Source organism: Petaurus breviceps, unplaced genomic scaffold, assembly GCF_028583685.1.
Source record: "Petaurus breviceps papuanus isolate PSGF00001 unplaced genomic scaffold, PetGlider_PUasm1.0 138, whole genome shotgun sequence".
Taxonomy (NCBI): Eukaryota; Metazoa; Chordata; class Mammalia; order Diprotodontia; family Petauridae; genus Petaurus; species Petaurus breviceps.
Window position 1 is genome coordinate 15,068,888 of NW_027185694.1, and position 27,080 is coordinate 15,095,967.

The 27,080-nt window shown below is 38.8% G+C and overlaps 1 protein-coding gene across 1 annotated transcript in view; it reads right to left on the bottom strand.

The window, feature by feature from the left end:
- ABCA1 (ATP binding cassette subfamily A member 1) overlaps positions 1-27,080 on the bottom strand; it is a 148,539-nt gene that overhangs the window by 106,403 nt on the left and 15,056 nt on the right. Inside the window, exons 2-3 of the mRNA XM_069106082.1 lie at positions 17,200-17,358; positions 3,991-4,084 (exon numbers count right to left, since the gene is read on the bottom strand). Of these exons, the coding sequence (XP_068962183.1) occupies positions 3,991-4,084; positions 17,200-17,265 (160 nt within the window). The 5' untranslated portion in view covers positions 17,266-17,358. The remainder of the gene's footprint in view (positions 1-3,990; positions 4,085-17,199; positions 17,359-27,080) is intronic.

The window sequence follows — 27,080 nt, forward strand, 5'->3', positions numbered from 1 at the left end:
AGGCATGGGGGGACAGTCGGTAAAACTGTCCAGAATCTGGAGATGGAGTATCTTATGCAAAGAAGAACAAGGGGGCCGATGTCACTGGATTGCGTAAATAAGGGTGAACGAGGTGTGAGAAAACTGGAAAGGTAGGAGAAGGCCACCCAGGTTATGAATCCCTAAATAGAGGATTTTCTATCCACATCCGAGGTGATCAAAAGTCCTGGGAGTCTAATGAACAGTGGGATGACATGGTCAGGCCCCTACTTCAGGAATATTAATGTGACAGCTGAGTGCAGTTCAATTTTATCCTTCACCAAAAGCACTGAAGCCTCAAAATGTTTGAATTTGACAACTACTATAATGTTATTCATAGTAGAAATTAAATAAAAAGATTCCTCCAAAACTGAATAATTTCCAAATAAAGAGGAACATCTAGGCCCAAATAATGAATGAGGATTCACCTCCACATAAAATCATTCTTTCTATGAAAACAAGACATTGGAAGATAACATTGTTAGGGTAGTCAGTCCCTTAAGAACAATGGCATAAATGGTGATTGATCAAATGACATCACAGCAGAACTCTGATTCTAAGGTGCAGTTTGGTTACGCATTATTAACAATGTTATTGTACAACAATGTTGGTTGAGAAAACCTAATACAGGTTATGGCTATAAATACCCATATGGACCCAGAAGTAATAAATGGCTTTTACAACTGTTTCACTCTGTCAAAGGGGGATCACTAACTTCGTTAGAGATCGGGCTGGTTTAAAAAATAATAAATCCACTAATTATGAAAATTATAGACTTATCTGCATGACAGTCCTTTGGTGATTATGTAAGGGTTCATGCTGTTTTAAGGCTTTTTAGTTTCCTGAACAACATAGCAAGTTACATTAATACGGAATTGTCACAAAACCAAAACACAAGATTTCAGAAGCCTTCAGGTAAATTTGCAGATGAGAGACTGTAACAAGTTATTAGGAAGTAAGAAATGTTCTGGATGGAGCCCTACCCTTTTGAGATCCTTGCCTTCCCATAACACATCATGGTGACGATGTCAGAGGCAGAATTCTAGGCTGGATAGAATCATCTGACAGAGGGTCACATTCCTATATTGATTAAGTATTATATGGGCTAGTAGAATTTGGAATCAGAGGGTTTACATTTATTTAAATTCTACCTCTGCCATTTACTGCCTGTTTAATTTTGGACAAAACACTTCAGCCACAATTTCAACAATACAATGAATGGGCTAAACAAGAACCATCCAAAAGGTCCCCTGTTTTGAAGAATACAAAGTTATATATATTATCAAAAAAAAAAAAAGTACAAGGTAGTGTGTGATACCATACAAATGGTACAAATTATAGGTAAACAAATGAAAAAACCATTAACAGAAAACCCCTGACTACCTTTTACAGCCTGTTTGATGAGCATTAGGACAAAGCATTGGTCAAGGCTCTTGACCAAGTCAATCAGTCTGGTTTAGAGGGCAAAACTGTCATCTTTTAAACTTATTAAAAATAGAATGACAATGCCTACCTAGTGTTTTGTTTTGGGTTTTTTTTGGCAATTTCTTTTCTTTCCCCCATCTTTTCATTCCTACCTAATTTTCTAAAGTTAAATAATTCCCACCATGGAAACCCTGTAAGATCTAAAATGCTTCTGCTCCTTCCTGGCTATGGGTTTATTTGAGACAGATAACCACTTTGCTTCCCCCTTAATCTGCATTCTATCATTTCATCCCTCTTCTCTTTAAAATAATCTGCCATCCCATGCTGCCCCCCTGAAGAAAGGTAGCACCCAAACCAGGTATCAGCAAAGACATGGTTCTTAGGTATGATACCCCTGTGATCTTTCATTTCCAACAGGGACTTAGTTGAGTTGAACATTGACTGGAGTCAACTGCTTAATCTCCCCATAATCAGTTAAAGAAAAACCAAACAAGAAATCTAACTGAGGTCAGCTGCCCCTGATCAGAAGATTTAGATAACCTGAACTGATGTTTTATCTACCAAGAAACTGGTTCCATCAAACTATGAATGGGCACAAAGAGTCTCAAGCAACATTAGGATGAAGGGTCCTGGGAAAGCAAGGCTCTTAACCCATCTCTTCATACTGTATGGCATCAGGACTTGGTGAGAGAGAGACCTGGATTTAAATTCTGCCTGAGATACTAAATGTGCAGCCCCAAGTAGACCACTCAACCTCTCTGGGTCTTTCCTACTTCACAGGCACTTGGGAAGACTCACCCTAGCTCAAAGCATTGCCTGCCCACCTCATAGGGTTAAACTCTGACTAAACTAGACAGGATGGTAGGTAAGCCTCATTGTCTGCATGGATCAAAAAAGTATTACTTCTCTCCCACCAAAAATAAAAATTTAATGTTTCATTATTTCATAGAGGGTGTGGCTAGTTAAACTGGTTAAAACATGGGACAGCTAGAATGGCACAGTGAATAGAGCACTGAGCCTGGAGTCAGGAAGATCAAAGTTCAAATCTGGTCTCAGACCATTTTCTAGTTGTGTGACCCTGGGCAAGTCACTTCAGTCTGCCTGTTTCCTCATCTGTAAAATAAGCTAGAGAAGGAAATGGCAAACCACTCATCAATCGTGACTAAATAGTAATAAATTTTACAGAGGGTATAGCTAGTTAAGTTGGTTAAAATACATCACTAATTAATGAGGCCAGGGTCACAGGTTTGGTCATTTAATGAACCAGTTAGCCTTACTTACTCTATGACCATATCCTATACTCTTAACCCTCAGCCACCTCCTAAATATATATCACTGGTCACAAACAGAACCACAGGCTGAGAGACAATGGATTAATTCTTGAGAATAAGTCCACAAATGAAAAAAAAAATCAAATCATATAAACTCCTGATAGTCGTACTGTCTTCATAAACAAAGAATGAGTTACATTCTCCCCCAACAATAGATTTCCCTATCTCCACCAGGCTGAAAATGCAGAGGCCATTACAGGCACAATCTCACTGCTGATCAGCACAGAAATTCGCACTTACTCCATTTCTAACCTTGGTGAGTTCACCCTTCCTTGGATAGCCTGGAGGGCCTCTGCTCCCAAGGAATCATCAAACTGGAGTTGGACCCAGTGCAGACACCTGACCAGCTTTTAGCCTTATGCAAGCTCAGAGCTCCCAAACTCAGCCTCCCCTAGGGCCACGGATTACAGGCATGTGCCACCACGCCCAGCTATGATTTTCCTTTTAAAAAAGAAGTATAAATTATGGCAGATTTGCTTCAGAGCCAACAGAGAAACATTCTTTGTTGTGGTTAAGTATGTTTTAAATAATGGTAAAACAAAATTGCTTACTTGAAATTCGAGCTTTAACACCTCAATAAAGCAGCATTATCTTACACCCTAATCATCAGATACTCTCACTGTCCACACCCAAATGTTGCTATTTTCCTTTCCACTAAATTTAAGAAATCATATTTAGGTAAATGCTTCTACATCTTTTTTAAAGAGATTAGAAGTGTCTGATTTTTGCCATTTGTCATCAGAATCAGATGAAGATTAAAAGGGCAATCCCATCACACAGCTGTCTCTGAAGGACTGCATTTCATGTGTCTTAAGTGCAAAAAGATGGATGTCCCACTTAAATGTTTATCCTCTTGGCCAGAATACTTCTAAAGTACTAGTGAATAATCTTCTCTTGGCCCATGCAAACAGGGAAAATCCAGGAGTGATAGAGTGGGATTAACATACCTCATAAACAACAGCAGCAGTCAAAAGTGAACTCAAGTGGGAATTTGACCTCCCCTCAACAGTACTCTTTAAGAAGTTTTTTTGGTGACCCCGGTTTTCGCCTTTAATTCTTTGGGGGTGGCTTTCTAACTAAACTCTTCTGGAAACAAGTTAATCCCCTATATAAGATTTCTAATTTTTACCAACTAGGCATGAATTAGCCTCCCTCTGCAATAAGAATTCAAATTTTATCAGCAGGCATGAATTCGAAGGGTAAGGGGGATACTCACATTCATGTTGTTCGTAGGGTGGATAGCTGAGTCGGACAGAAATCAATATGAAGAAGATAAATAGAGGCCAGGCCACTTCAAGTAATAACTGACACTGAAAAGAGAGAAAAGACATGGTATTAATGATTTTTCTTTTAAATCTCTAAAAGCATTTTATTTCTCCTTTTTGTCTTTACATCATAGGCATTTCTGAGGAAAATGCAAAAAAATGGAATAAAATAAACGTCCCCCTAGATTGATTGAACCTCCTACTTTGTGACAAAGAATAGCGATTATGTTCATCTACCATGCTTTTTTCAGCCATTCCCCAATTCATGGATCCTCACCTTATTTCTAGTTTTCTCCTATCACAAAGTGCTGCTATAAATATTGTTATACACATCTCCCACCCCCAACCTCCCAATCTCTGACGTCCTTGGATATTTGTCATTGTGGCTACATGTACAGGCAGTTCAACCACTTTCTTTGCACAATTCCCAAGTGATATCCAGAATGGTAGAACAAATTCACAGATGCTTCAATTGTATATTAGTGTCTCTGTCTTACCACAGGCCCCCGACCCCTGATTATTCCCATTTCTTATCTTTGCCAACTGGCAAGACAAAGTAAAATCTCAGGGCTGTTTTCAATTGCAACTGATTTACAATTAGCAATACGGGGGACATGTTTTCATTTGATCACTAATAGCTTCAATTCTTCTTTTGAAAACTGTTTGTACCCTTTGACCACCTATCCAAGACACTGATATCTGAAAAATCAAAAGTTTTTTCTATAGCCCATAAAGTAAAGTCAGAAGCTGGACTGTGCTAAAGGACTACCAGTGGAGAAAACTGCTCCAAACACCCCTGGGATGACCCCACAGTGCCTCACTGATTTCTGATCATTCATGGTAAAATAACTGAAATCCACAAGATATAGCATGTGCACTTGAAGCTTTTGCATACTCTGAAAGCCCCTCATTATAAAAAGTAGCTTCAATCAGGTCTGGGACAAGCCCAACAAGGATTTGAGGACTCTGTACCTATCACAGCCTACACAAGGTGCTGGACCATTGTATACATAAGCAAGCAAAAACAAAACAAAACAAAAATTTGCATGAAAGGAAACATGGTTTCTGTAAAAGTAGATCATCCTTTACTGGCCTCCTAGAGCTCTTTCGAGCAAACTTGTGGTCAAAACTGCTAAAATGAAAGCAACAGGAATAATTTACTTAAACCACTAATCCTAGCTATCAAGTCCCATGAGGCTCTCTTGCATTCAGCCTATCATCACTAATCCTAGAAAGGTAGAATGGAAAGACTCTAGAGTCAGAGGAACTGGGTTCAAATACTGCCATCATCACTTACCAGCAGTGTGACCTTGGTCAAGTCACTTCACTCTGTATGTCAATAACTTCATCTGTAAAATTAAAAAACTGGACTAACTAGTTTTTAAGTTACTTTCTATTTCTAATCTAATTTTTCAGATTTCATCATCTGTATGAAAATGTCCTATTGTCTTAGACTCAATGGACCCATCACAGTTATGGGTTTCTTTTGGTTAGCAGTAACTAAAAACGTAGCTAAGAGCCAAAGAGCTATGAGTACCGCTGATTTCAAATTTTTAAAAGCCTCTGACACAGTCCACATCAAAGCCTGTTTAACAAGCGTACTATCGTGGAAGCAGAGAGAATAACTTTATTACAGAAGGCTTAGGTGAACAGAAATAAGCACTGGTATAAATGGGTGGCAATGTGTCTCGATTTCTGAACAAATTAGTGCTGATAGTGGAGTTCCCTTGAGATCGGTGCTGGGATTGGTCTTCTAAAACATTTTTTGTTAATGATACGGAAGAAAAATGATACAGCAAAATCTCCAAGTTTAAAGATGATAGACACTAAGCTTTTCTGGAGATCAAGTGAATCTCAAATCTCTCTCTCTCCACAAACATATGTATACACACATACACACACGCATGTGTGTGCATGTGTAGATGTGTATGTATGTGTATACATGTGTGTATATATAAACACACGTATACACACATAAACCTACACCTATACGTGTATGCATAGGTAGACACCTGTATATACCTATGCAAACATGTGTGTATCTACATTGTATACATATAAGAACATATATGCATTCTGTCTGTATATCTCCTTGCAAACCTTAAAGCACTATATAAACTAGGGGTTCTGGGATCCATTAACTTTGATTTTTAAAAATATTTTGATAACTATTTCAATATGCTATAATTGGTTTCCCCTGTGATTAATCTTATGTATTTTATTTTATACACTTTGGTCATTGACCTCTGATGTAAATGTTAACTATTATTAATATTATTATTAAATGTCAAGTTTATTGGGACAAAATCCAAAGAGTGCACCAAACTATGTTCTCATAAAGCAACTGAGCAGAACATGAACTCTAATGTGGATGAAGTGCAAAATAATACATTTAGGGGAAAACAATCCTATGGTTAAACACTAATAACATAATTCTTCTATTATTATTTACTGAGTGTCTGAGGCTAGATCTGAACTCAGATCTTTCCTGACTTCAGGCCAGAACTCTATCCATTGCACCACATATGTAAGCGATAAGGCTTCATTCATGACCCAAAAAGAGGGATCTGAGTTATTACTGACAGCTTTCAAAACAAACAACGGGCAGCTCGGTGGCACATTGAGTAAAGTGCCAGCCCCGGAATCAGGAGGACCCGAGTTTGCTTCCAGCCTCAGACACTTAATACCCACACACACACAAAAAAAAACCTAGCCATGTAACCTTGGGCAAGTTACTTAACCCCAACTGCCCTCCAAAAGGCAAAAAAACAAACCAACAAACAGAAAAGGGGCCAAGTTTCCTCAAGAATATACTGGAAACCTGGAAACAAAACGACAGTATCTGCACGTCTACCCAGAGTGACATAAAACAGTTCTGATTTTCACACTTCAGGGGCTGTAATTCTGGAGAACATGCCCCCAATATTCTAGAAAGGACCTGTCATCCTTGAAAAGTTGGGCTGGCTTCACCTAGGAAGGTGAAGCTCATTCACATGAAGACACAAAATGTGGTGGAGTGTATTATCCTTCCCTCCTCTCTTCCTCTCTTTTCTTCTTTCCTTTTTTTAAGCATTTATTTAATAAACCACATTGGAATTGCCTTGCTTCCCAAAAAGACCTTAAACTGTCTGGTGCAAGGACACACTGCATGTTTTTCTGCATTCTTCACAATGCTTGCATAGCAGTGGGCACACCTACGATAGGCGCTCAGTACATTACTTATTATTGACAATTAAAACTGAGATCCCAAGGGAATTGAACTGAAACTACCTAGGCCGGCATGTCAGAACCAGATGCAGCCAAGTAAGGAGAACAAATTCTCAGAGAGCCAATTAAAAGTAGGCCTCCCTTCTAACCACCAAAGATACTTTCCTTTTTTCTATCTTCCTCCTGTAGAGGATACCAACACTGAGTTTTAAGAGTCAGCAGGGTAAAATGGACCTCTGGCCCAGGAGGAAGCAGATCTGGGTCTTTGTTTCAACTCTTACACTTTCCAGGTGACTCTGAACAAGTCATTGAAACATTGGGCCTGTTTTCTCACCTATAAAATAGGGCTAATAACATTTTCACTACCTACCTCTCATCAAGCTGCTCTTTAGAAAGTGCTTTGTAATCCTTATATAGCACTGTATAAATGTGCATTATTACCATGAGCTGGAAAATCTGACCAAAAACCTTTAAAAAGGCAGAATGCAAACATACTTGAAGGTAGCTATATAGATAGAGATTTAAAGCAAGGTTTGGTAACCTGGGGTCCATGGACCTCCAGAAAGTCCATGGATAGATTTCAGGTGGTCCATGAATTTGAATGGGGAAAATATAGTATCTTTATTTCTATTTAATTGATTTCTTTTGGAAACCTTTACATTTTATGACATTTAAAAATACTGTTCATAGAAGAGGCCCACAGCCTCCATCAGACTGTCAAAAGGGGGTCCATGACCCAAAGAAAAATTTTAAAAACCCTACTCTAAAGGTCAAGCTATCACCCTACCCCTTGGCTTTCTTGGGAGACCCAGGAAAGAAGGAAATACGTCCAGGGTACAAGCTGAATACCTTTCTGAAGGCAAAGTTTTGGAGGGAGAATTTTTCCTCTTTTTAAACTGTGGAATTTGAGATATGTGGAATTTAAACTACTCAATTTTTAAATGGGAAAACAAGAAAAGGCTAGCTTTATAGTCATTCAACCAACTGGTGCTGGCTAAATTAGGATTTTAGACTCATCTAAACTGATTCCATGCCCACAGGTAATTTACAGCTTTAGGGTTTTTCATAAATCTCCCCGATTTTCAGCCCTACAAGTTGGGACCACTGGTTAGCTTGCCTCCACCACTGATAGACCATAGTGTTGGAAAAAAAAAAATTTGTCTCCCAAGCTCCTTTTCACTGAACACAATGTCCCCTGCCAAATGCAGGTCACAGGAGTAAGATCTGTATCTGAAGTAAGTTAGAATCCAACTTTAACCCTGTTTGCCTGTATCCGGAGCCTCTAAAATTAGCTGTTGGCATTCAACATATAAGAGTAGTTCCAGAGTGAGAGGGGAAAGGCTAGGTATTTATTTTTCAAAAAGCATCTCTCAAAGTATGTGTTTGTTTTCTGTAAGAAAACAAATTCTGGATCTATTCATCATCAAGATTTTCCATCTCTCAATAAAATTCCTAAGAACCATTATTCCTAAACTTTTAACCAGGAATAGAAAAAAAAATCCATAAGCAACTTAGGAAAAGACAATAAGCCTTCTTTTCATAAACATTTAATACCACCTTTGTATATACCCCACTTTAAATTTTAATTACTGGGGAAGGAGGCATGTGCAGGATAGAGGGGAGAGAATGAGAAGAGAGATGGGGAATAAAAAGGTTCTTTTCAAAAGATCCCCATCAGAATCATGACCAAGGCCCAACAGAAGGTTTGGATATTAGACCACATGCATTACATTTTCCCTACATATTTACTTGTGTTGTGTTTAGACAAGACTGTTTTTCAGATCACTGACCAAGAATTTATCACACTTAGCCTGAAAGGAAATATGATGGTGCCCTGTTACGATGTCCTGAATTCAAGCCCACTAATTTTTAAGAGGAAAAAAAAAATACAACAAAAACAAAATTTTTCTTCCTCAATCACAGACTATCACTCTAGTCAACGTGTGACGTGATACAAAATGGTATTTGAACAGTGGGTGGGATTGGTTCAATGTAAAATAATCTCCATTAGTGGAAAAATTATCCTATATTAATGTCCTACTGATGATAGGGGTTAATACTGTCATCTTCATATATGAAAAGAAGTATTACATATATTTAAGCACATACATGCTATGCTAACTTAATTCACTTGCTTATAAATTCATAAATGTGGGATTTCTGAAAAATAATCCAAGTTTCCTGGTAGTTGTCTAAACCACCAAAAATTCCACTTAATGAAAAGTAATTTTTTCTAAAATCATTAACATGAGCTACCACAAAATAGTTAAGTTTCTGGAAACAATCAAATCACAGAAAGTCCTTTTGGAGTGGTAAAGAATCTCAGAGAGCACCTGGTCCTTCACTTTACAGGGAAACTGAGGCTTAATGACCCTATCTCCAAGGTAACCAGAAACATAGCCAATCCTAGAATTCTGGTTTCCTGATTCCTTCCCCAATGTTCTTTCCACCACCTCGATTTGGTGGCTTAATGTTTAATTTTAAAAAGGCATATGGCATATAAAAAGTGAACCACAGATCATACTTTCAGTCTTTCAATGTCCCTTCCCTCTACATTTATTATAGTCTTTAATTAAGTTGTTGGTCAATAAAGCATGTTGAGAACACACACACACAAAATCACAACACAATCAGTTGTGATCTATAACATGGCAGGACAAAAAGGGGCTGGATTTGGAATCAGTGGACCTGAGTTCAAATCCCTACCCATGTGACCTTGAGCAGATCACATGAGGGATCTTCAGTTCCTTATTTTAAGAATAAGAGCATTGCACCAGAACTGCATGACCTAGCCACTTCCAGACCTAAATTCGTGATCTAATGATTAAAAATCCCTTCTAAAATATCTCTGGCAAACTTTGGCTTAAGACTTCCGTCAAGAGAGAACTCTATCTCCCTCAGACAAGTCATTCTACTTTAGGACAGCTCTGTTTGGAAGTTTTCCTTATGTAAAACCAAAAGTTCTCTCTTCACAATTTCCACCCAGTGCCCTCTGGGGCAGAGAAGGATAAAGCAAATCCCTCTTTACCTAAGATACTTCAAAGACTTGTTATTCCTTAAATACTTAGAAAAGTACTGCAATTTTATCAACTTTATTGGTGAGGGTGTACTCTCCACCAGGAAGATCAGTCTTAGCTGTAGCCAAAATAAGGTCACCACCTTATGGTCAGCCTTTTGGTCATAATGAGCCTCTCCACAGTAAGCTGGGCTTCTTCTCAGATGACAGACACACAATCCATCAGCACATCCCTACTTGAAGGCTTTGCAGCTTAATAACACCCAGCACAGCTTGAGTTCTAAAGACATCACCTCTAAGAACCCAAGGTCACCCCCATGCCAGCATAAAGCATCAGATAATTTAGGAAAGGCAGTCTAACAAAGTAAAGTCAGAACTGTGCCTCAGAACTCATTTCTATAGACATCATGGCCCCTGAATGCACTTTTTAAACCTTTCTAAAGAAGGTAAAAAATAGAGCAGAAAGAATTATTTGTTACCATTTAGGACAACAGAAGGAAAGGTGTCCACATGCTGTCCCTATTAACAATAATAGTTTAATTTTATATTGCACTTTAGATAGAGCATTTATTTAGTGCTTACTATGTGCAGGGCATTGGGCTAAGTGCTAGGGATACAAAATAAGTCATTATGATAGTTCCTACCCTCAAGGAGCTTACATTCTAATGAAGGAAGGTAGCACATATAGGAATGGAAAAAAAAATTTTTCCTCACCACCATTTTACAGATGAGGAAAAAAAATAATAATTCACATCTTTATAATATTCAAAATAACATCCCTATGATGTAGGTAGTATGAGCATTATTTTAATAATACCATTTTACAGATAAGGAAAAAAATAAATTCACATTTTTGTATTGTTTAAAATACTTTTCTCATAATATACCTATGATGTAAGTAGTACAAGTGTTATTAGTCATATTTTACAGATAAGGAAAAAAAATAACTCACATTTACATAATGCTTAAAAGTTTGCAAAATCCTTTCCCTCACAACCCTCCATCCCTATACTATTATTATTATTATCCCAATCTCAAAGAGATGGTAAGGCACAGCAGACAAAGAGAGAGGGCCTCAAAGCCAGGAAGACTGGTTTGAATCCTATTTCTGACACATACTAGGTCCCAAACATAAACACTCCTAAATGGGGGAATTCTGGTTTCCTGATTCCTTCTCCAGTGTTCTTTTCACCACCTCTCAAGTTACCAACCAGCATTGGCAGAGGAGTTCCCCACTCCCCCAGCTAGGAGGTCCCCAGGCCAACGTTTCTCAAAGTGTGGTCTAAGGATCACTAGGGGTTCCTGAGATTTTCAGGAGATCCTCGAGGTCAAAAATATTTTCATAATAACACTGAGACATTTTAATTTCTAATTGGGTAGATATCTAAGAGTATAAGGCAGTCTTGAGACCAGTAAGTTGCAGAACCACTAGCCTGGCCCTATGAAATCACAGATTCAGTACCAGCCCGATCCCTAATGTAATTTCAATGATGGAGAAACTATAACTCAGTAATTAAATGACTAGCTCATGGCTAGACAGCTAATAAATATCAGGATTTGAACCAAGAGCTTTACTGACACCAAGTCCAGAACTTTCTATGATATTCCACACTGCTTCTCAATTCCTATCCCAGGGATGGGAAACCTGCAGCCTTGGGGTCACCTGTGGCCCTCTGGGTCCTCAAGTGTGGCCCTTTGACTGAATCCAAATGTAGATTTTGGAGTTTTATTTGGATTCAATCAAAGGGTCACATGCGGCCCCAAGGTTACAGGCTCCCCACCCCTGCCATGGAAATCAAAAGTATATTTAGTCTTCAAATCTCACCCCCTTTTTACTGCCTAAAAGCACAAAGTAGATCTGACCGCTCCATCTAAAGCAATATCTATGTTTTATGGTTTCCACCCACACATATGAGCAATTACTCCAGTCCCAAACTGAGCTTTGCACCCAAATTTCACAATTGCAATTGCAATGCACTATTTTCCCTTAAAAGAGGATTGGAAGGGAGGCAAGAAACTGAAACCTTTACTTACTAATGACTCCTCTGTGTGCTCTGGAGGGAGAACAGTATCGTTCCCCAAAGAAACCAATACCTGAACAATAACCAGACCTTGGTGAAATGGAAAAGATTCTGATTTTGGATTCAGAAGCTTAAGGTTCAAATTCCAGCTCTGACACTAATTATCTGTGCAATTTTGAGCAAATATTCTCCCCTCCTTGGGTCTCAGTTTCTACACGTGTAAAATGAATAAGTTGGACTATGTATAATCCTGAAGGTCCCTTCCAGGTCCAAACTTCCACAAGGGATGCAAGAATAGCATGGCTAGCACAGACATGGGACGTTTTAATTGAATATCCTTTTCCTCCTGGCCCCATAGCTCATGGCTCATATAGTAATCATTATTAGCAGGTTACTAAGCCTTGGGGAAGAAAGCAGAAGAAAGTAATTAAAGTCTTCCTACAGAGACCTTCACTGAAAGGTAACTAATGAGTCATTAAAACAATTACAAACCCTCTGTTTGAAAGGGCCCACTAACAATAGGCAGAGTTGGTCTTGCCCAGGTGAGCCAATGAAACAGCTCAGAGATACCCCAGAAGTACCAGCCAATTGTCCTGTCTTTGTTCCTTCATGCAAGAGCTGAGAGACCATCATCATTACTAGCTTTGAGGGCAAGTAAGCCAACCATGTTCAACCCAAGGACAACTTGACATGTTCCATGTTCACTAGGTGACATATCAGTCAATAAATATTTATTAATTGCCATTCTATGCCAAGGACTGTCCTAATCAGTGAGGATACAAAGAAAGGAAAAAGATAGTCCCTATTCTTATGGGGCTCATGATTTAAATAGAGGGGACAACAAGCAAACAACCATGTACAAATACAATATATACAGGATATATTTACACATGGACAACAGGGGAAAGGCACTAGAATTAGGGGGGATCAGAAGAAGCTTCCTATAGAATGTGGGATTTAAGGTGGAATTTTTAAAAAGCCAGAGAAGCTAAGAGGTGTAGATAATGAGGAAGGGAATTCTCAGCATGGGGGAAAAAGTGAAAATGGACAGCCTTGAAAGACCGAATGTCTTGTTTGAAGAACAGCATGGAAGCCAATGTCAATGGACTGAAGGGTCCATGGAGAGTGGAAGGGAGAGTGAAGCATAAAAAACTGAAAAGCTGGGAGAGGGCAGGTTATAAACGGCTTTGAATGACCAAAAAAAATAAAAAAAGAATTTTATATTTGACCCTCGAAGTGATAGAGATTCACTGGAGTTTATTGATTGGTCAATAAACTGTACTTTAATAAGATCCCTTTGGCAGATCTTGGGATACTAGGCTTTCATGTCAACAAAATGATTCTTAGTTATAAGAAGTCCCTCCACCAATAAAGACTGCCAACCTATTTATAATTTGATAGGTAAGTTTTTAGGGAGTTGCATAAGGCTCAGAGGGACTAAGTGACTTGTCTTGTGGTCCCTATTAAGCATCTCTGGCTAAATTAGAACCCAGATATTCATGACTCCAAAACTATGCATTGTAAGATATAATGAAAAAAATTGAAATATCTCATTTAACTCTGCCATCAATCGATCAATCAAATCAACAAGTATTTATTAAGTACTTCCAAGGTCCTAGGGGCTAGATACAAATACAAAAGTCAAACAATCCCCGTCCTCAGGAATATGAGGTCTGTCAGAGGAAGAAACTGAGGCCCAACAAGGTGGAGTCACTTGACAAAGATTCAACCAGAACCCAAGTCTCCTGCCCCTTTCCATTACACCACGATGTTTCAGCTCTTTCAAAATATGTAGCTCAACACACACATAAGCCTACAAAAACACCCTCTCTGTAATAAGGTCACTATTAAACTAAGAAAAGAGGTTTCGTTATTTGCTAGGTTAATGGAGAGACTGGAAGATAAGACTCTTTCCCGTTCCATTCCTTCATTAACTCTAGGCAGTTGTTTCCCTGTGACTCAGTGGTCTCTATGTTCTCTGTTCTTTGGTGAAAAAGGCCTGGGTGCTGAAAGGGAGTTAGAAAGTCAACTCTCCTACTGATTTTCTGCATTCCCTTGAGCAGGCTGGTAACTTCCCTGTACCAAAATTTTATCACCTAAAAAGAATCAGGAGACTGGATTAGATGGTAAAACTCGGGGATCCCTCCTAGGTTCAGGTCCAATATTCCATGGTATTTTGCAGGCGCACTATAGCTTGATGCCACTTTGTGGAACATAAAATTGCAGAACTATCTTAGAAGGGTGAGAACAGGCCACCAGACAGATGCTGCCTCCTTTAACTGACTTGACAAAAAGCTTGTTCCTTTGGTACACGAGCCCCCATATCCTCTCCTAACTACCTCTCTTTTTCTGAACGATTTCCTCTGTACAGCCTTTCCTAAGGGCCCCAGCACACTGAACTTCCATCCCCTTACTCCCTACTAAACTGCGACCCTCAAGGGCAGACATCATGTTGCTCACATTTTGCGTCCCATTTTTAAAGGAAAGTAATTATATTCACTCCATATGGAATCCAAAGGAAACTCAAGTGAATTATACGACACTGTTAAAAGGGTATAAATACATTTTGTGGGTATATAATATGGTGAATTTCACCCTTGATGACACTAGAGTTCTTTTGTTGGAGAGAGGGGTGATTAGCAGTTGTGTTCCAGATGATGAATGCTATAAAAGTGGGACAGTAGATAGGGCACTAGTCTGAAAGTCAAGAAGATGTGAGTTCAAATATTGCCTCCAATGCTTGCCAGCTGTGTGACTCTAGGCAATTCATTTAACCTCTCTCAACATGTTTTCCCATCTGTAAAATGGAGATAACACCTACTTCACAGACTTGTAAAGATCAAATGAGTTGCTTTGTCCTTAGTGTATGTAAAATGCTTTACAAACCTTAAATATATAAATGCTAGACATTACTATTTTTATTAAAGCTTTTCTACCTATATTCCTAACATTCCATCTATTCATAATCCACTGATTAGGATAATCTATAACCTGTATTTTTGTGTGTATGTATATACATACACACAAACACATATATAATGTTTGTGTATAAATACATGAAATAAGCTGGTTATATTAAGAACATGGTTCTAGATTCCAGAACACAGCATGGATTTAGAGCTAGAAGGACCTTATAGGCCATAGAGTCCAACCCTTTCATTTTACAGACTAGGAAACAAACATTCAATGAAGTTTTAAATACTACCTGTCCAGGGTGACAGGTATCCTAGGTACGATACAACCTCAGATTTTCCTGACACTAGGTCTGGTGCTCTATCTATTCACTATTTCCTTAGCTGTCTCATCCTCAACAAATGTTTACAGAACACCTTGGATGTGTATAGCATTGTACTAAGAGTTAGGAAGAGAAAGAGATAAAAAAAAAAAAACTTGATCCCTACTCTCTTGGATCTTAAAATTTAGCTGAGGAGACATGAATTGAGTAAAGATACACATAGGAGATAAACCTGACCTGGACCTATAAGAAAGAATAAACATCAAACAGGTGGGAAAAAAGAAAGATATAAGCACAAGTATTTGAGGAACAATGAGTAGATAAGCTAGTGGGGAGTAAAGGGTTTGTGCAGGATGCTATGAGAAATTCCTTTCAAAAAGTAGGTAGGAACCAGATTATGGAGAGCTTAATCTATCATGAGCCCTTACAGATTTTTGACCAAGCCTGTGGGTCAGTGAAAAAGCACTGCATCTTGGAGTCTGAGGATTTGGGTTCAAATCCTAGCTATATTATTTATTAGACAGGTCACCTTAGGCCACTCAGCCTCAGTAAATCTCAGTTTTCTTATCTATAAGATGAGGAATTTGGTCCAGCTCTAAATCCTGTTTGTTGTAAAGTTGTGTTTTAAGAGGCAGTCCTGAGAGCTTTGGCTGGGAACTAAGGTTATTAAAAATTGTGCAGGTAGTAAGTAAGGAAGATTAGGAAAAAGGTAGTGATGACTAAATTGGAAAGGAAGTATGGAGGTGAAAGATATTTTGACAGGAGTAGAGGTAAGACATGAAGGATGAATAGATATGGCAGGAAAGGGAAGCTTCAGCAATGACTCCAAGGTTGAGAGTCAGGTGACTAAGAGGACAATAGTAGACCAAATGATAGAAATGGGTAAGATTAGGAGTGACCTGAGTATCAATGACATATTAGAAAGAGCAGTAGACAAAGTCAAGAGAAAGAACAATAAGTTGAGACAGACCTAGGTTTTGGTCTCCCTAGTTCTGCTACTGGGAGTGATCCTATCACTGACCCTCCTTGGGACTCATTTTCCTCATCCTGGATAAGATGACACCCAATCACCCTTCCAGTGCTCCTTGACACTTTAGGAGCCAGTGGCAAAAACCACTGTGCACTGATGTTCCACAGAGCTGGCCTATAGCCTTAGTTAGTACTCAGAAGCAAACAGAAAATTAACACAAACAAAGCTAGCCTAGAAATACCCACTTACTAGCATGGAAATGTATGCTTCAGCAATGGCCAGTTTCAAAACCTATAATGAGTATCTGTCCCCTGTGGCAAGCTCATCTCAATTTCTGTGGCCACAGAGGTGTCCAGGTTCCCCCCTCATGGACTCTCCTCCTCTAATGACCCAGGAGAATGAGATTTATCAGTGATTACTCAGGAAAATGCAAAAGGAACTCATCTCAACTACAAAAAAAAAAAAATACTGGCTCTTGCTAGCTATGTGACTTTAGGCATATTAACTTAAGGTGTCTGGGCTTGTTTTCTTATCTATAAAATAAGCAGAAAATGAGAAAATAGGGGGCCAAACTAGATTGCCTCTAAAGTCCCAGACAGCTCTTAATATATGATTCTATATTTCTACAAGCTTATGTTGCTTTTGGGGGAACGCGAGGGTAAACACACTGAGGGGGAAAACCCCTAAACAGAGTAACAAATAGATGCTTACTGTTTGCCTTCTTCGAAAAGTAAAGTTCTTCCAAAGCAGCAGTCCTAACTGAGACCAAAAGGCCATCTTTCCTCAGCACACCCACAGCTCCCCTCAGCCAGGCAGATAGTGGAGGGAGCAGAGGCAGTGCTGGGCAGGGACACTGTGGCTGGTCATTAACTGGAAGATAAAAAGGAGATTGTGGTCAGTCATTTTAGCATATTCGTGCACCAATGAGGTCTGCTTCCTCAGCTTTCCCCCCCTGGAAACTTCCAACTCCCCAGTCTTGGTGGAGGAATTTTAATATTTAATATTTAATTTAAATATTTAAATACCCATGAACCCTCAATCTTCAATAATCACTGTCTGGACAAAACATCACTTTCAATATGACCATTCAATGTGATATAATCCTAGTATTTTTAAAATGAAATAATAAATAGCAATAAAATTGAGCAATAAAAAAAATTATCTGGGGGCTGATGAAAACATACTTTGGCTTAGGATTACAAACAATCAACATTGGGCAAAATAAGTATATATACTATAGGGGATAAAGAGTCACTCATATAGGCTGTGTGACCTTGTACAAGTCACTTACCAATTCTGAATGTTTTACTCAACTCTGCAAAACTATATATAACTCACAGAGAAGAAATAGCTCTGAACTGATTCTCAGTGGGAGATCTCATGAAATCACAAGGAAAGGAAGAGAGAAGTGAAGGGAAAGAAGAGGGAAGGTAACATGGTGGGCAGGGCCAGGGTGGGGTGGGTATAATTTCTAAGTTAACAAGGGTTCCTTATTGTTCACTACCTGATTCAGAGAAACAGTTAAATTCAACAAAACACTTAAGATACACAAATGTGAAGAACTGTTTTTACTTTTTTCCCCAAATTAAATGGTTGATTAAGAATTTAATATTCATACAATCAACTAAACTTGCTCAGGAGAAAAAAAGAACGAGAAAACCTAGGTTCATATCTGCCCTCTGAAATTTACTAACATAGCGATTCCTCCAACTCCCTGGACCTCAGTTTCCTAATCTGTAAAATAAAGACTTTGAGACCAGCCTCTGAGTTTCCTTTCAGCTCTAATGATCTTTGCCCCCAGTTCTAAAAGGAAGTCACTCTTTGTGAGACCCTAGGGTGACTAAGCCTTTTTAACCTCTCGGTGTCCAGGTAACGCTTTAAGGCAGTAAGCTACAGAACAGTTACAGACATACAGTGAAAGGAATTTCCATTATCAGGACAGTTCCCTACAGAGGTGGGATCAAAGGTCCAAACAAAAGTTTTTAATGAATTAATTTAAACATGTAAAGCATCATAACAACTTTTCAGTCACTCTCTCTAGGTCCTTGTCAAGATTATTGTCCAATCATTCTTATTCCCTTCTCCTCTTATGTGGGCTATAATGTGAGCTACGTTTTTCTGGTTCTCATACAGAATTTTTTGTACAAAGCCCCACCCAGATGTCTCTGCAGGCCTCATACATTGCTCTTTCCTGCATTTTATTAGGACCTGTTTCTTTATTTCCAAATCACTCGCCTAGCTAATTTCAAAGGAGGGAACAGAATCTTAGGAAGAAAAATGGAAAAGAAAAGGAAAAGCAAATTAATCCTATAACAGATTATATTTCATTGTCAGAAAAAAAGTTTAAAAAGCTAACTGGCTTCAGAATAATGGGTTAGAATCTCATCCTATGAGTTCTGTAAGGAATGCTAATGCTTAAAGTATACCCCTTAGAGCTAGAGAAGACAAGCTCTGTAAGAAGAATACTACAGTCCAGGCACATTAGTCAGATTCTCCTAATCAATAAGCCATTTTTTAGACACAAATGAGGTGCTTTCAGAAGCCAAATGAATGCTTTTAGGAGCCTAAGGTAATATTTAATAGAAACTATTTTATGATGGATTTTTAGCTGTTTTTGAAGGTCCTTAGACATAAGTCTTCTAATCTGTGATCTTAGATATTGTCTTAGATACTGCATTCAACTGTCTCCAGCTTATAAAATGCACTAGGGGACAAAGAAGGAAGAAAACTAAGCTATCTAAAGCCCAAGAATGGTGACCCCTTGAGGGAATCCCAAATATATAAAAGTAAATCTCATTCTCCCACAGAGGAAATAGGGAGATGACCAGATATAGAACATTTAAGCGCTTACTATGGGCCAAGCACTATGCTAAGAGCTTTGAGGAAGGACAGCAAGGTTGTATGGCAAATCTTGGGAAAAATAAATAAAAATTAAACAAGGCTCTTCTTGGTCAGTGTCTTTCTAAAATTAAATAATAATGCCCTCCACCAAAGTCCTATTCTGGTGTCCTACTCTGGTCAAGAGGAGACCTTGGATTCACAAAACTATGCCAGTAAATAAAAACTCTTGGAGGTCTGATCAAAATTAGAAAGGCTTCAAGCCTGAGGCCAAGCCCAGCTAGATGCATCACTAAAGCACTGTCCACCTGTGACAAAATGTTTAACCACAATCCCTCAAAATGACTCATCTTCTACAGCATGGACAGTATTTGATGGAATCACCAATCCCCTAAGATTAAAGAGGATTGCCAAAACTCTAAACACCAGTAGTCCCTTTCGGCTCCATATTCCACTTTCTTACACAGATATAACACATTTCCAGCTGAGAAGATAAAGTCAGAGTATATACAACTCAATGCCCTGACCTGGCTCACAAGCTTGCCTGGGAAGTAAAGGGTAACTGCCCCCTCAAAAATCATCCTTATCTAGTCATTCTCATCTATTGGACAGGGTCTCTCACACCATTCTGGAAAGTAGCAAATCAGTGCACAGGAAAACTGTGCAAAGAGAAGAATTGGCAACACAAGGGCTGAAGGTTTGAGTAAACGAAGGCCAATGTGGGATTTCCACATCGGTTTTCCAAGGGAGCAAATGAACAAATAAACAAATAGAAAGGAAAAAAAGGAAAAAAAATTATATTGTATGTCATCTTTCCCAACATTCCCAAGGCTGGTAACTCAATCCCACCCTTAAGTACCAATTCCAGGCACTTGTTGCAAAGTGCTGTTTTTCTTTATTGGGAAAGACTGAACATCGTATGGTAGTTTTTGCATGGACTTAACGGTCATATAAAGGATCCCAAGAAGTCACCTGGACTTCAGGGAAGAGGCCTATGGGGAAGAAAGTTAATGATAACCCTAGGTCTGCATCGACTAGATTTTCTGATCTAATTCCTGATATCCAAATAACCCACAGGGAAAAAAAAGAAAAGGAAAGGAAAAAAAAAAGTACTTTAAGTTCTAGCTTCCATCACACCCTCTTGCTATTGTACAAAGAACCAGGCTAACTTTCAAAATGGAAATCCCAACCTTTCCTGGGTCATGGACATCTCCCCTCCCTTTGGCAATCGGGGGAAAACTATATTTAGTCATAAAATACATGGGATTTACAAAGGAAACCAGACATATTAAAATCGTTATGAAAAAATATTTTTTATAAATCCATGGACACTCAGAAATTCATCCAGAACCCCAGGTAAAAAACTCAAGAACCTCTCTCTCCAGAACTCATGAATCTCCAGAAAGACAAGGCTACTTGTATGTAGAAACGGTATATACTCCTACCTTACCCAAGAGTACCCAATAGTCAGCTCTCACATTACTAAGCTAAGAAAATATAAGCCGTGAAAAGATAGTGAAGCCATCCCCAAACTCCAGGGATCCAGGATCCCTGGGGCAGAGCCAGGCTTCTGCATTCCACAGCAGCTGGACAAACGTCTGCCAGAGTAGTACAAGCTGAAAGCAGAGCCTTAGCTGGGAAAGCTCTTAATGAATGATACATACTGAGCTTTCTTTTCACCTTTCTCTACTGCTCCTGTCTGAGAGTTTAGCACAGTGCCAGGGCAATTCTTTTCATAATAAGCACTATATAAACGCTATTCCTTTTCCAACTCCCTTTCTTTCCCGTGATCTTTGGGGAACTACTTCCCATTCTCCATCCATGATGAACATAGAGTTTGGAATGAGAAAAAACCAAAAGCAGAACAATCGATCCAGTGGCGGTTGGCATTGCCCAAGGGGTAAAATGAGTACATCTACATCTCACTGAAGGAGGGTGAAGTCTGTGGGAAGATATAACTGTCAAAGAGATTTTCTCTGAGCAAACTAAGGGGAATGTAGACATTATCTGTCAATAAGTCCTCTACTGTTAGCACCGGGGTATAACGTGTTTAAGCCTGTAAGAACAACAGGGTCTAGAGCTCTAAAGCTCTGAATGCACCGAGGTTGGTGATGAGTGATAAACTGCAAAAGGAAGGTATATGATGAGGGGGAACACTCTCTTCGGGGAGGAGGCAAGAAGGAGGGAAAGGGAGATGGGGAAGGGGCAGTCAGGAGATGGGACCAGAAAGAAGACAGAACTACTCAATTCTCATTTTGTTGTTTTCTCTACCAACAAAGCTCATCTTCAGGCAATGAAGTATAAAATAAAAATTATTAACAGGGACTTGAAATGAGGGATGAATTTAGATCATTGTTGTTGTCCAGTCATTTTTTCAGTCATGTCTGACTCTTCATGCTCCCATTTAGGGTTTTCTTGGCAAAGATATAGACCACCTACATTCTGAGGACTAGAAGGCTATTACTTAGCTACTGTCAGTGATCTCAGACAAATTCATAGGGAAAGGGAGGTGTGTCACAAAATTGAAAACAGGCAAATGGGATGACTTTTTTAAAAAATGGGAAAATATCAGATTCTTTAAACTAAGAACTCGTTAGCTGACTTTTGATTCCTAGTAAAGTTTTAGAATTAATTGTTAAAAGGGTAGTCTGTGCAGTGAATAGAGCACGGCCCTTGGAGTTGGGAGGAAATGAATTCAAATCCGGCTTCAGACACTTAACACAAAACTAGCCGTGTGACCTTGGACAAGTCACTTAACCCCAATTGCCCTACCTTCCAACCTCCAGGAAAAAAAAAAGGGTAGTCTGCAAATACTTAAAAAAGTAATTGATGATCATTATAAATGAATCTGGATTCATTAAGTCATGCCAGACTAACCTCATTTCCATTTTTGACAGTTGTACTTTGTCAGACTGATCAGGATAACGGTAGACAAGCACAGACTACAGTAAGCCATTTGACAAAAATCTCTCACAGCTGCCTTCTGAGCAAAATGAAATGATATGGATAATATTCAGGATTGGTTGAATGACTAGGCCCAAAAGATGATGATGAATGAATCAATATTAACCTGATGGGAAGTGTCTAATTCCAACTGAGCTTTTTCTAGGCCCTGTTTTGATTAACATTTTTATCCATGACTTGTAGGAAGGCACAAAAGGCATGCTTATCAGATTTTTCAGATGCCACAAAGCCCACTGGATGACAGAATTAAGATCCCAAAGCTCTAGAAACCCTAAATGGATGGGTTAAACCCAGAGGGCAACAAAAACAGAATAGTGAAGGGAATGGAAACCTGCCAAATCAGGATTAAATAAAAGGTCTCCTGAAGATAAGAGGGCCTGGAGACATGCTATCTGTCTTCAAGTATCTGAAGGGTTATCTTGTGGAAAGGGGTTCACACCGGTTTTATTTTGCTCCAAAGGGCAAGAGTTGGAGCAAATAAGGGAAGTTAGGAGTAGATTTTAATTCTGTGTAAGGAAAAACTTCCTAAGTATAAAGGGCCAAAAAAAAAAAAAAAAAAAAGGAAAGGACTGCCTTTGGAAAGTAGGGAGGTAACCATTATTGGACAGCTTCAAATGTAGCATGGAAGACCAATTACTGGAAATATTGTAAGAGGAAAGGGGATTTTCTGCTCTGCTAGAAATCAACCTAGATAATCTCCTAGGTCCCTTCCAACTCTCATATTCTACAGTTTTAACTTTTATCAAAGGTCTTTACCATTAGCATCCTTCTTATAAATTTTCCCCAGCACTAAAAGTTTCCATCTCAGTGTCTAACACAGTGCTTACCACATAGTAGGTGTTTAATAAATGCTTGTTGATTCATTGATTGATTCTAAAGAAGTAAATATATCTACTCTCCATGGGGCCTAGTAAGCATTCTTGTATATGAAAGAAGAAAGAGCCTTTTAAATAAGCCCCTAAGAGTTTGTTCATTTTATTCCTTACCATGGAAAATGGCTATTCTCTGACTTATACATTATGGATACTCTTTTGAAGTCAACATGTGCAGCAGGATTAGCTTTGTCAGTGTCTGTAATACACTGGAAGAAGTGATTTTACCAGCTTTGTGACTGATTACCAAATATGCTCTATTACAAGAAGACCCGCCCCACCCATAATTTCACTGTAAAATATTGCTTCTTTGGGTTTTTCCACAGTGGGAGGGTTTCTTGACTCATCCTGCAATTTTTCCTCTCTCCCTCTGATTCATCAGCTCAGTTCCTATCAAATCTCACAGTTTATCATTGCCCTGCTCTATGGCAGTTGGTAGTGTAATTCTTTATGTGTGCCACTAAATTCCGTAGGATTATCAAACCTCCCCCAATCTCTCTAACCCTATGTCCCTTTCTGCTTTGGTCTATTAATGCTCACCCTGCCTCCCCCTGCTCCCTTCCCCAAGCATTCCATAAATCCTGTGAAACTGGTTATATGGCCAGCAGAAGGGAAATGGCCTCTAACCCCCAGATTTAGAGTACTTGCCACATTCAGTATACATCCTTACCATATTAAATTATAATCATGCTTAAACTAAAACAAAAAAAACCCTCAAATTTTCAAATGCTAAATTTAGAAGGGAAAAAAGCAGTATGATATATATATATGTGTGTGTGTATACACATATATAATAATATGTGTATATATGTAATAATGTATAATATATACATATATAATAGATATACATAAGCTTGATACTGAAATTTGTGATTAGCCTTAAGCAAAAGATTCCCCCCATGCTTTCTTATCCTAGGAAATCTTGGCCATGTCCTCCCATAAATTCTCAAGGTGGGGGAGGAGGGGACCACCCAACCTAAAGAACTTCCTTGACATTGCTTGGATACAAGTTGAGCATTCAGTCTGTGGTCAGACCACAGCTACCCCTCACTTTTGCCACATAGTCCCACCCTTTCCCAATGCCATCTCAGACCATAGATTTAGAATTGGAAAGTATTGGGGTGAATAGAGCACCAGCCCTGGAGTCAGGAGGACCTGAGTTCACATCTAACTTTAAATCTGACTTATCTCATACTAGCCATGTGACCATAGGCAAGTCACTTAACCCCAATTGCCCATCTTCCCCCTCCAAAAAAAAAAAAAAAAAAAGAATTGTAAAGTATCATAGAGAAAGGAGGTACAGAAAATAAGTAATGTACTTAAGGTCATACAGGTCTTCCAACTCCAACCTTTTCCTATATACCATTCATACTGCCTTTAGACTGTTTCTCTTGCACAATTCTTGTAGAGAACATCTTGCAGCCCACTCGTACCTACCATGCTTCTTTCAATTGTCATTTGGGTGACCATCATCTTTACTTTTTTGGAAACTGTATTTTGCAACTCAGAAGTATACAACCATTGCTGATGCTCAAAGTCTGGGCCTTTGTTTTGTGGAAAAGCATGGGCTCATTAAAAACTATTCTCAAGCAAGGCACAAAATAATGGAGAATGTTCAGCCCACCAACCAAATGCAAAAGTGATTTCTTAGAGATGGTAAAGACTGGCTGACACAGATTGGCAAAACTTGTAGAGACACCCAAGTATGATCAAAAAAATCACTCAAAAGAGTTTAGCCTCCCTCTCCCCGCTAGGAAAAGAAAAAAGTATATGACGAATACCAATGGTCTGGACTATATTACGCAATTGAACATACAGACCATAAGATTGGCAAATACATCTTACAGACAGAATACATAGATCATAAGTTGGGCCCAGAAATGAACGGGTATAAAAGAATGGGCTGGACTGATTTCAGAATCTGTGAGCTAGTTTTAAGCACTTAAACTTTGAGGGATAACAAAAGTAAAAATCCTAGAATAACAGAAAATTGTATATAAAAAATGCACGAAAGACATTACCATTACCCATCTCACTACCAACAGAAACAATGACTGCACTGCACTGACAGAGAAGCTTGGAGACCGTGAAAGCTGGAAGAAGCCTTACAACACGGAATGGTAGAAGAGAGAACACAGGACTTTAAAAGCAGGAAGATCTTAGCCATCATCTGAACTTGCTACCTCACTTTACAAATAAGCCCATGAGACTGGTGAGTCACAGAATGGGCACTCGAACCCAGGCCCTCTGACTCCAAGTATATTTATAAATCTTTGACAAACCCTGTGTAGTCGGATCAGCATAGGCTCTCCCTTCTAACAATCCTGAACAATAAACCCACCACACCCCCTTTTGTGCCTTCTCATCCTGTTGGCATTTCCTCTCCAGGTTTCCAGAGATCCACCAGTATAACTATTCAACAGGCTCCAGACCTTCCTTCCCCTCGTTTATTTGGCTTTTTCAATATTCTGTGGATGCTTTAAGGAATAAAAACACAATAAGTCCAAACACTTCATCACAACCAGAATGTCAGTTGGGCTACAAATACATAAAGTTATCTGCCAACTGCCAGAAGGCATAGACTAACTAGCTGAGTAACCACTGGGAATCCCTTAATCTCTCTGACCCTTAGTGTGCTCATCTATACAATGAAAATAATAAAGTCTGCAGGATCCATACAGCACGTTAAGGTTTATGAAACATTACACATTAATGTGTGTATATGTCTATTATCTATATACACACATATACACATATATGTATATTTCATGTATAGACACGCGTATGTAGCCATATATTCAAATCTAAAATATGTATGTCTCTATATTTATATAAACATGTAATGCACATATGTGCGTGTATATATTAACATGTGCGTGTTTTATATATGCATTGCATAATATTATTTGATACAATAACCCTATAGTGTAGGTCATTTTCTTTTTTTGGCCCCTCTTCCAGATGAGGAAAGTGACACTAAGAAAAGCTAAGAGATTTACTCAGGGACACACAACCGATAAAGTATGAGACAGAATTTAAACTCAGGTCTTGTGACTCCAAATCAAGCACTAGGCTATCCTGAAGTATTTCATCTGAGCTTCATAATAACTCAGTAAAGTAGATACTGCAGATTTTATTATTCTCATTAAATAAAGATCTACACCCTCGGGAACAGAAAAATTAAGTAATTCCCAGTGGTTACACAGTTAACAAGCAGGATTCAAAGCCAGATGTCTCTTGAACTCTAAGCTCTAAGTTCTTCCCACTACACCATGATACCATGAAATGCATTTAATGATAATAATTAATAATAATAGCTTGCATTTATACAGGTTTGCAAAGCACTTGACAAATGTTACCTCGTTTGGTCATCACAACAACCCTGGAAGATGAGTGCTATTTTTAATTCCTATTTTACAAATGAGGAAACTAAGGCAGACAAGCATTAAATGACTTGCCCTGGGTCACACATCTAGTAAGTGTCTGAGGCAGGATTTGAACTCAGGTGTTCCCGATTCCAGGCCCAAGGCTCAATCCACTCTTCTACCTAGCTTATAGCTAATCAAGAAGAATCCTGAACACCTTCCTAGAGTCAGAAAGAAATCAAATACTGCCTTAGAAACTTGGTAAGTGTGTGATCCAGGGCAGTGACTAAATTTCTGACTCCCACAGTTTTCCCTTTAGTATGGTGGGTCTAATAATAACAGCATCTACCAAATTAGGAGGATAAAATGAGGTACCTGCAAAATGCTACATAAATACTAGCTATTATTATTGTTGTCGCTGTTCACATTTCTTACATTTTGACAACTAAAGACGCAAAATTCAGTTCTCAAAAATGTTTTCCTTCACCAAGCCTGCCGATAATGAGTATATTATCTATTACTTTGAAGTGGCTTTAGTAACTATAGTCATTCA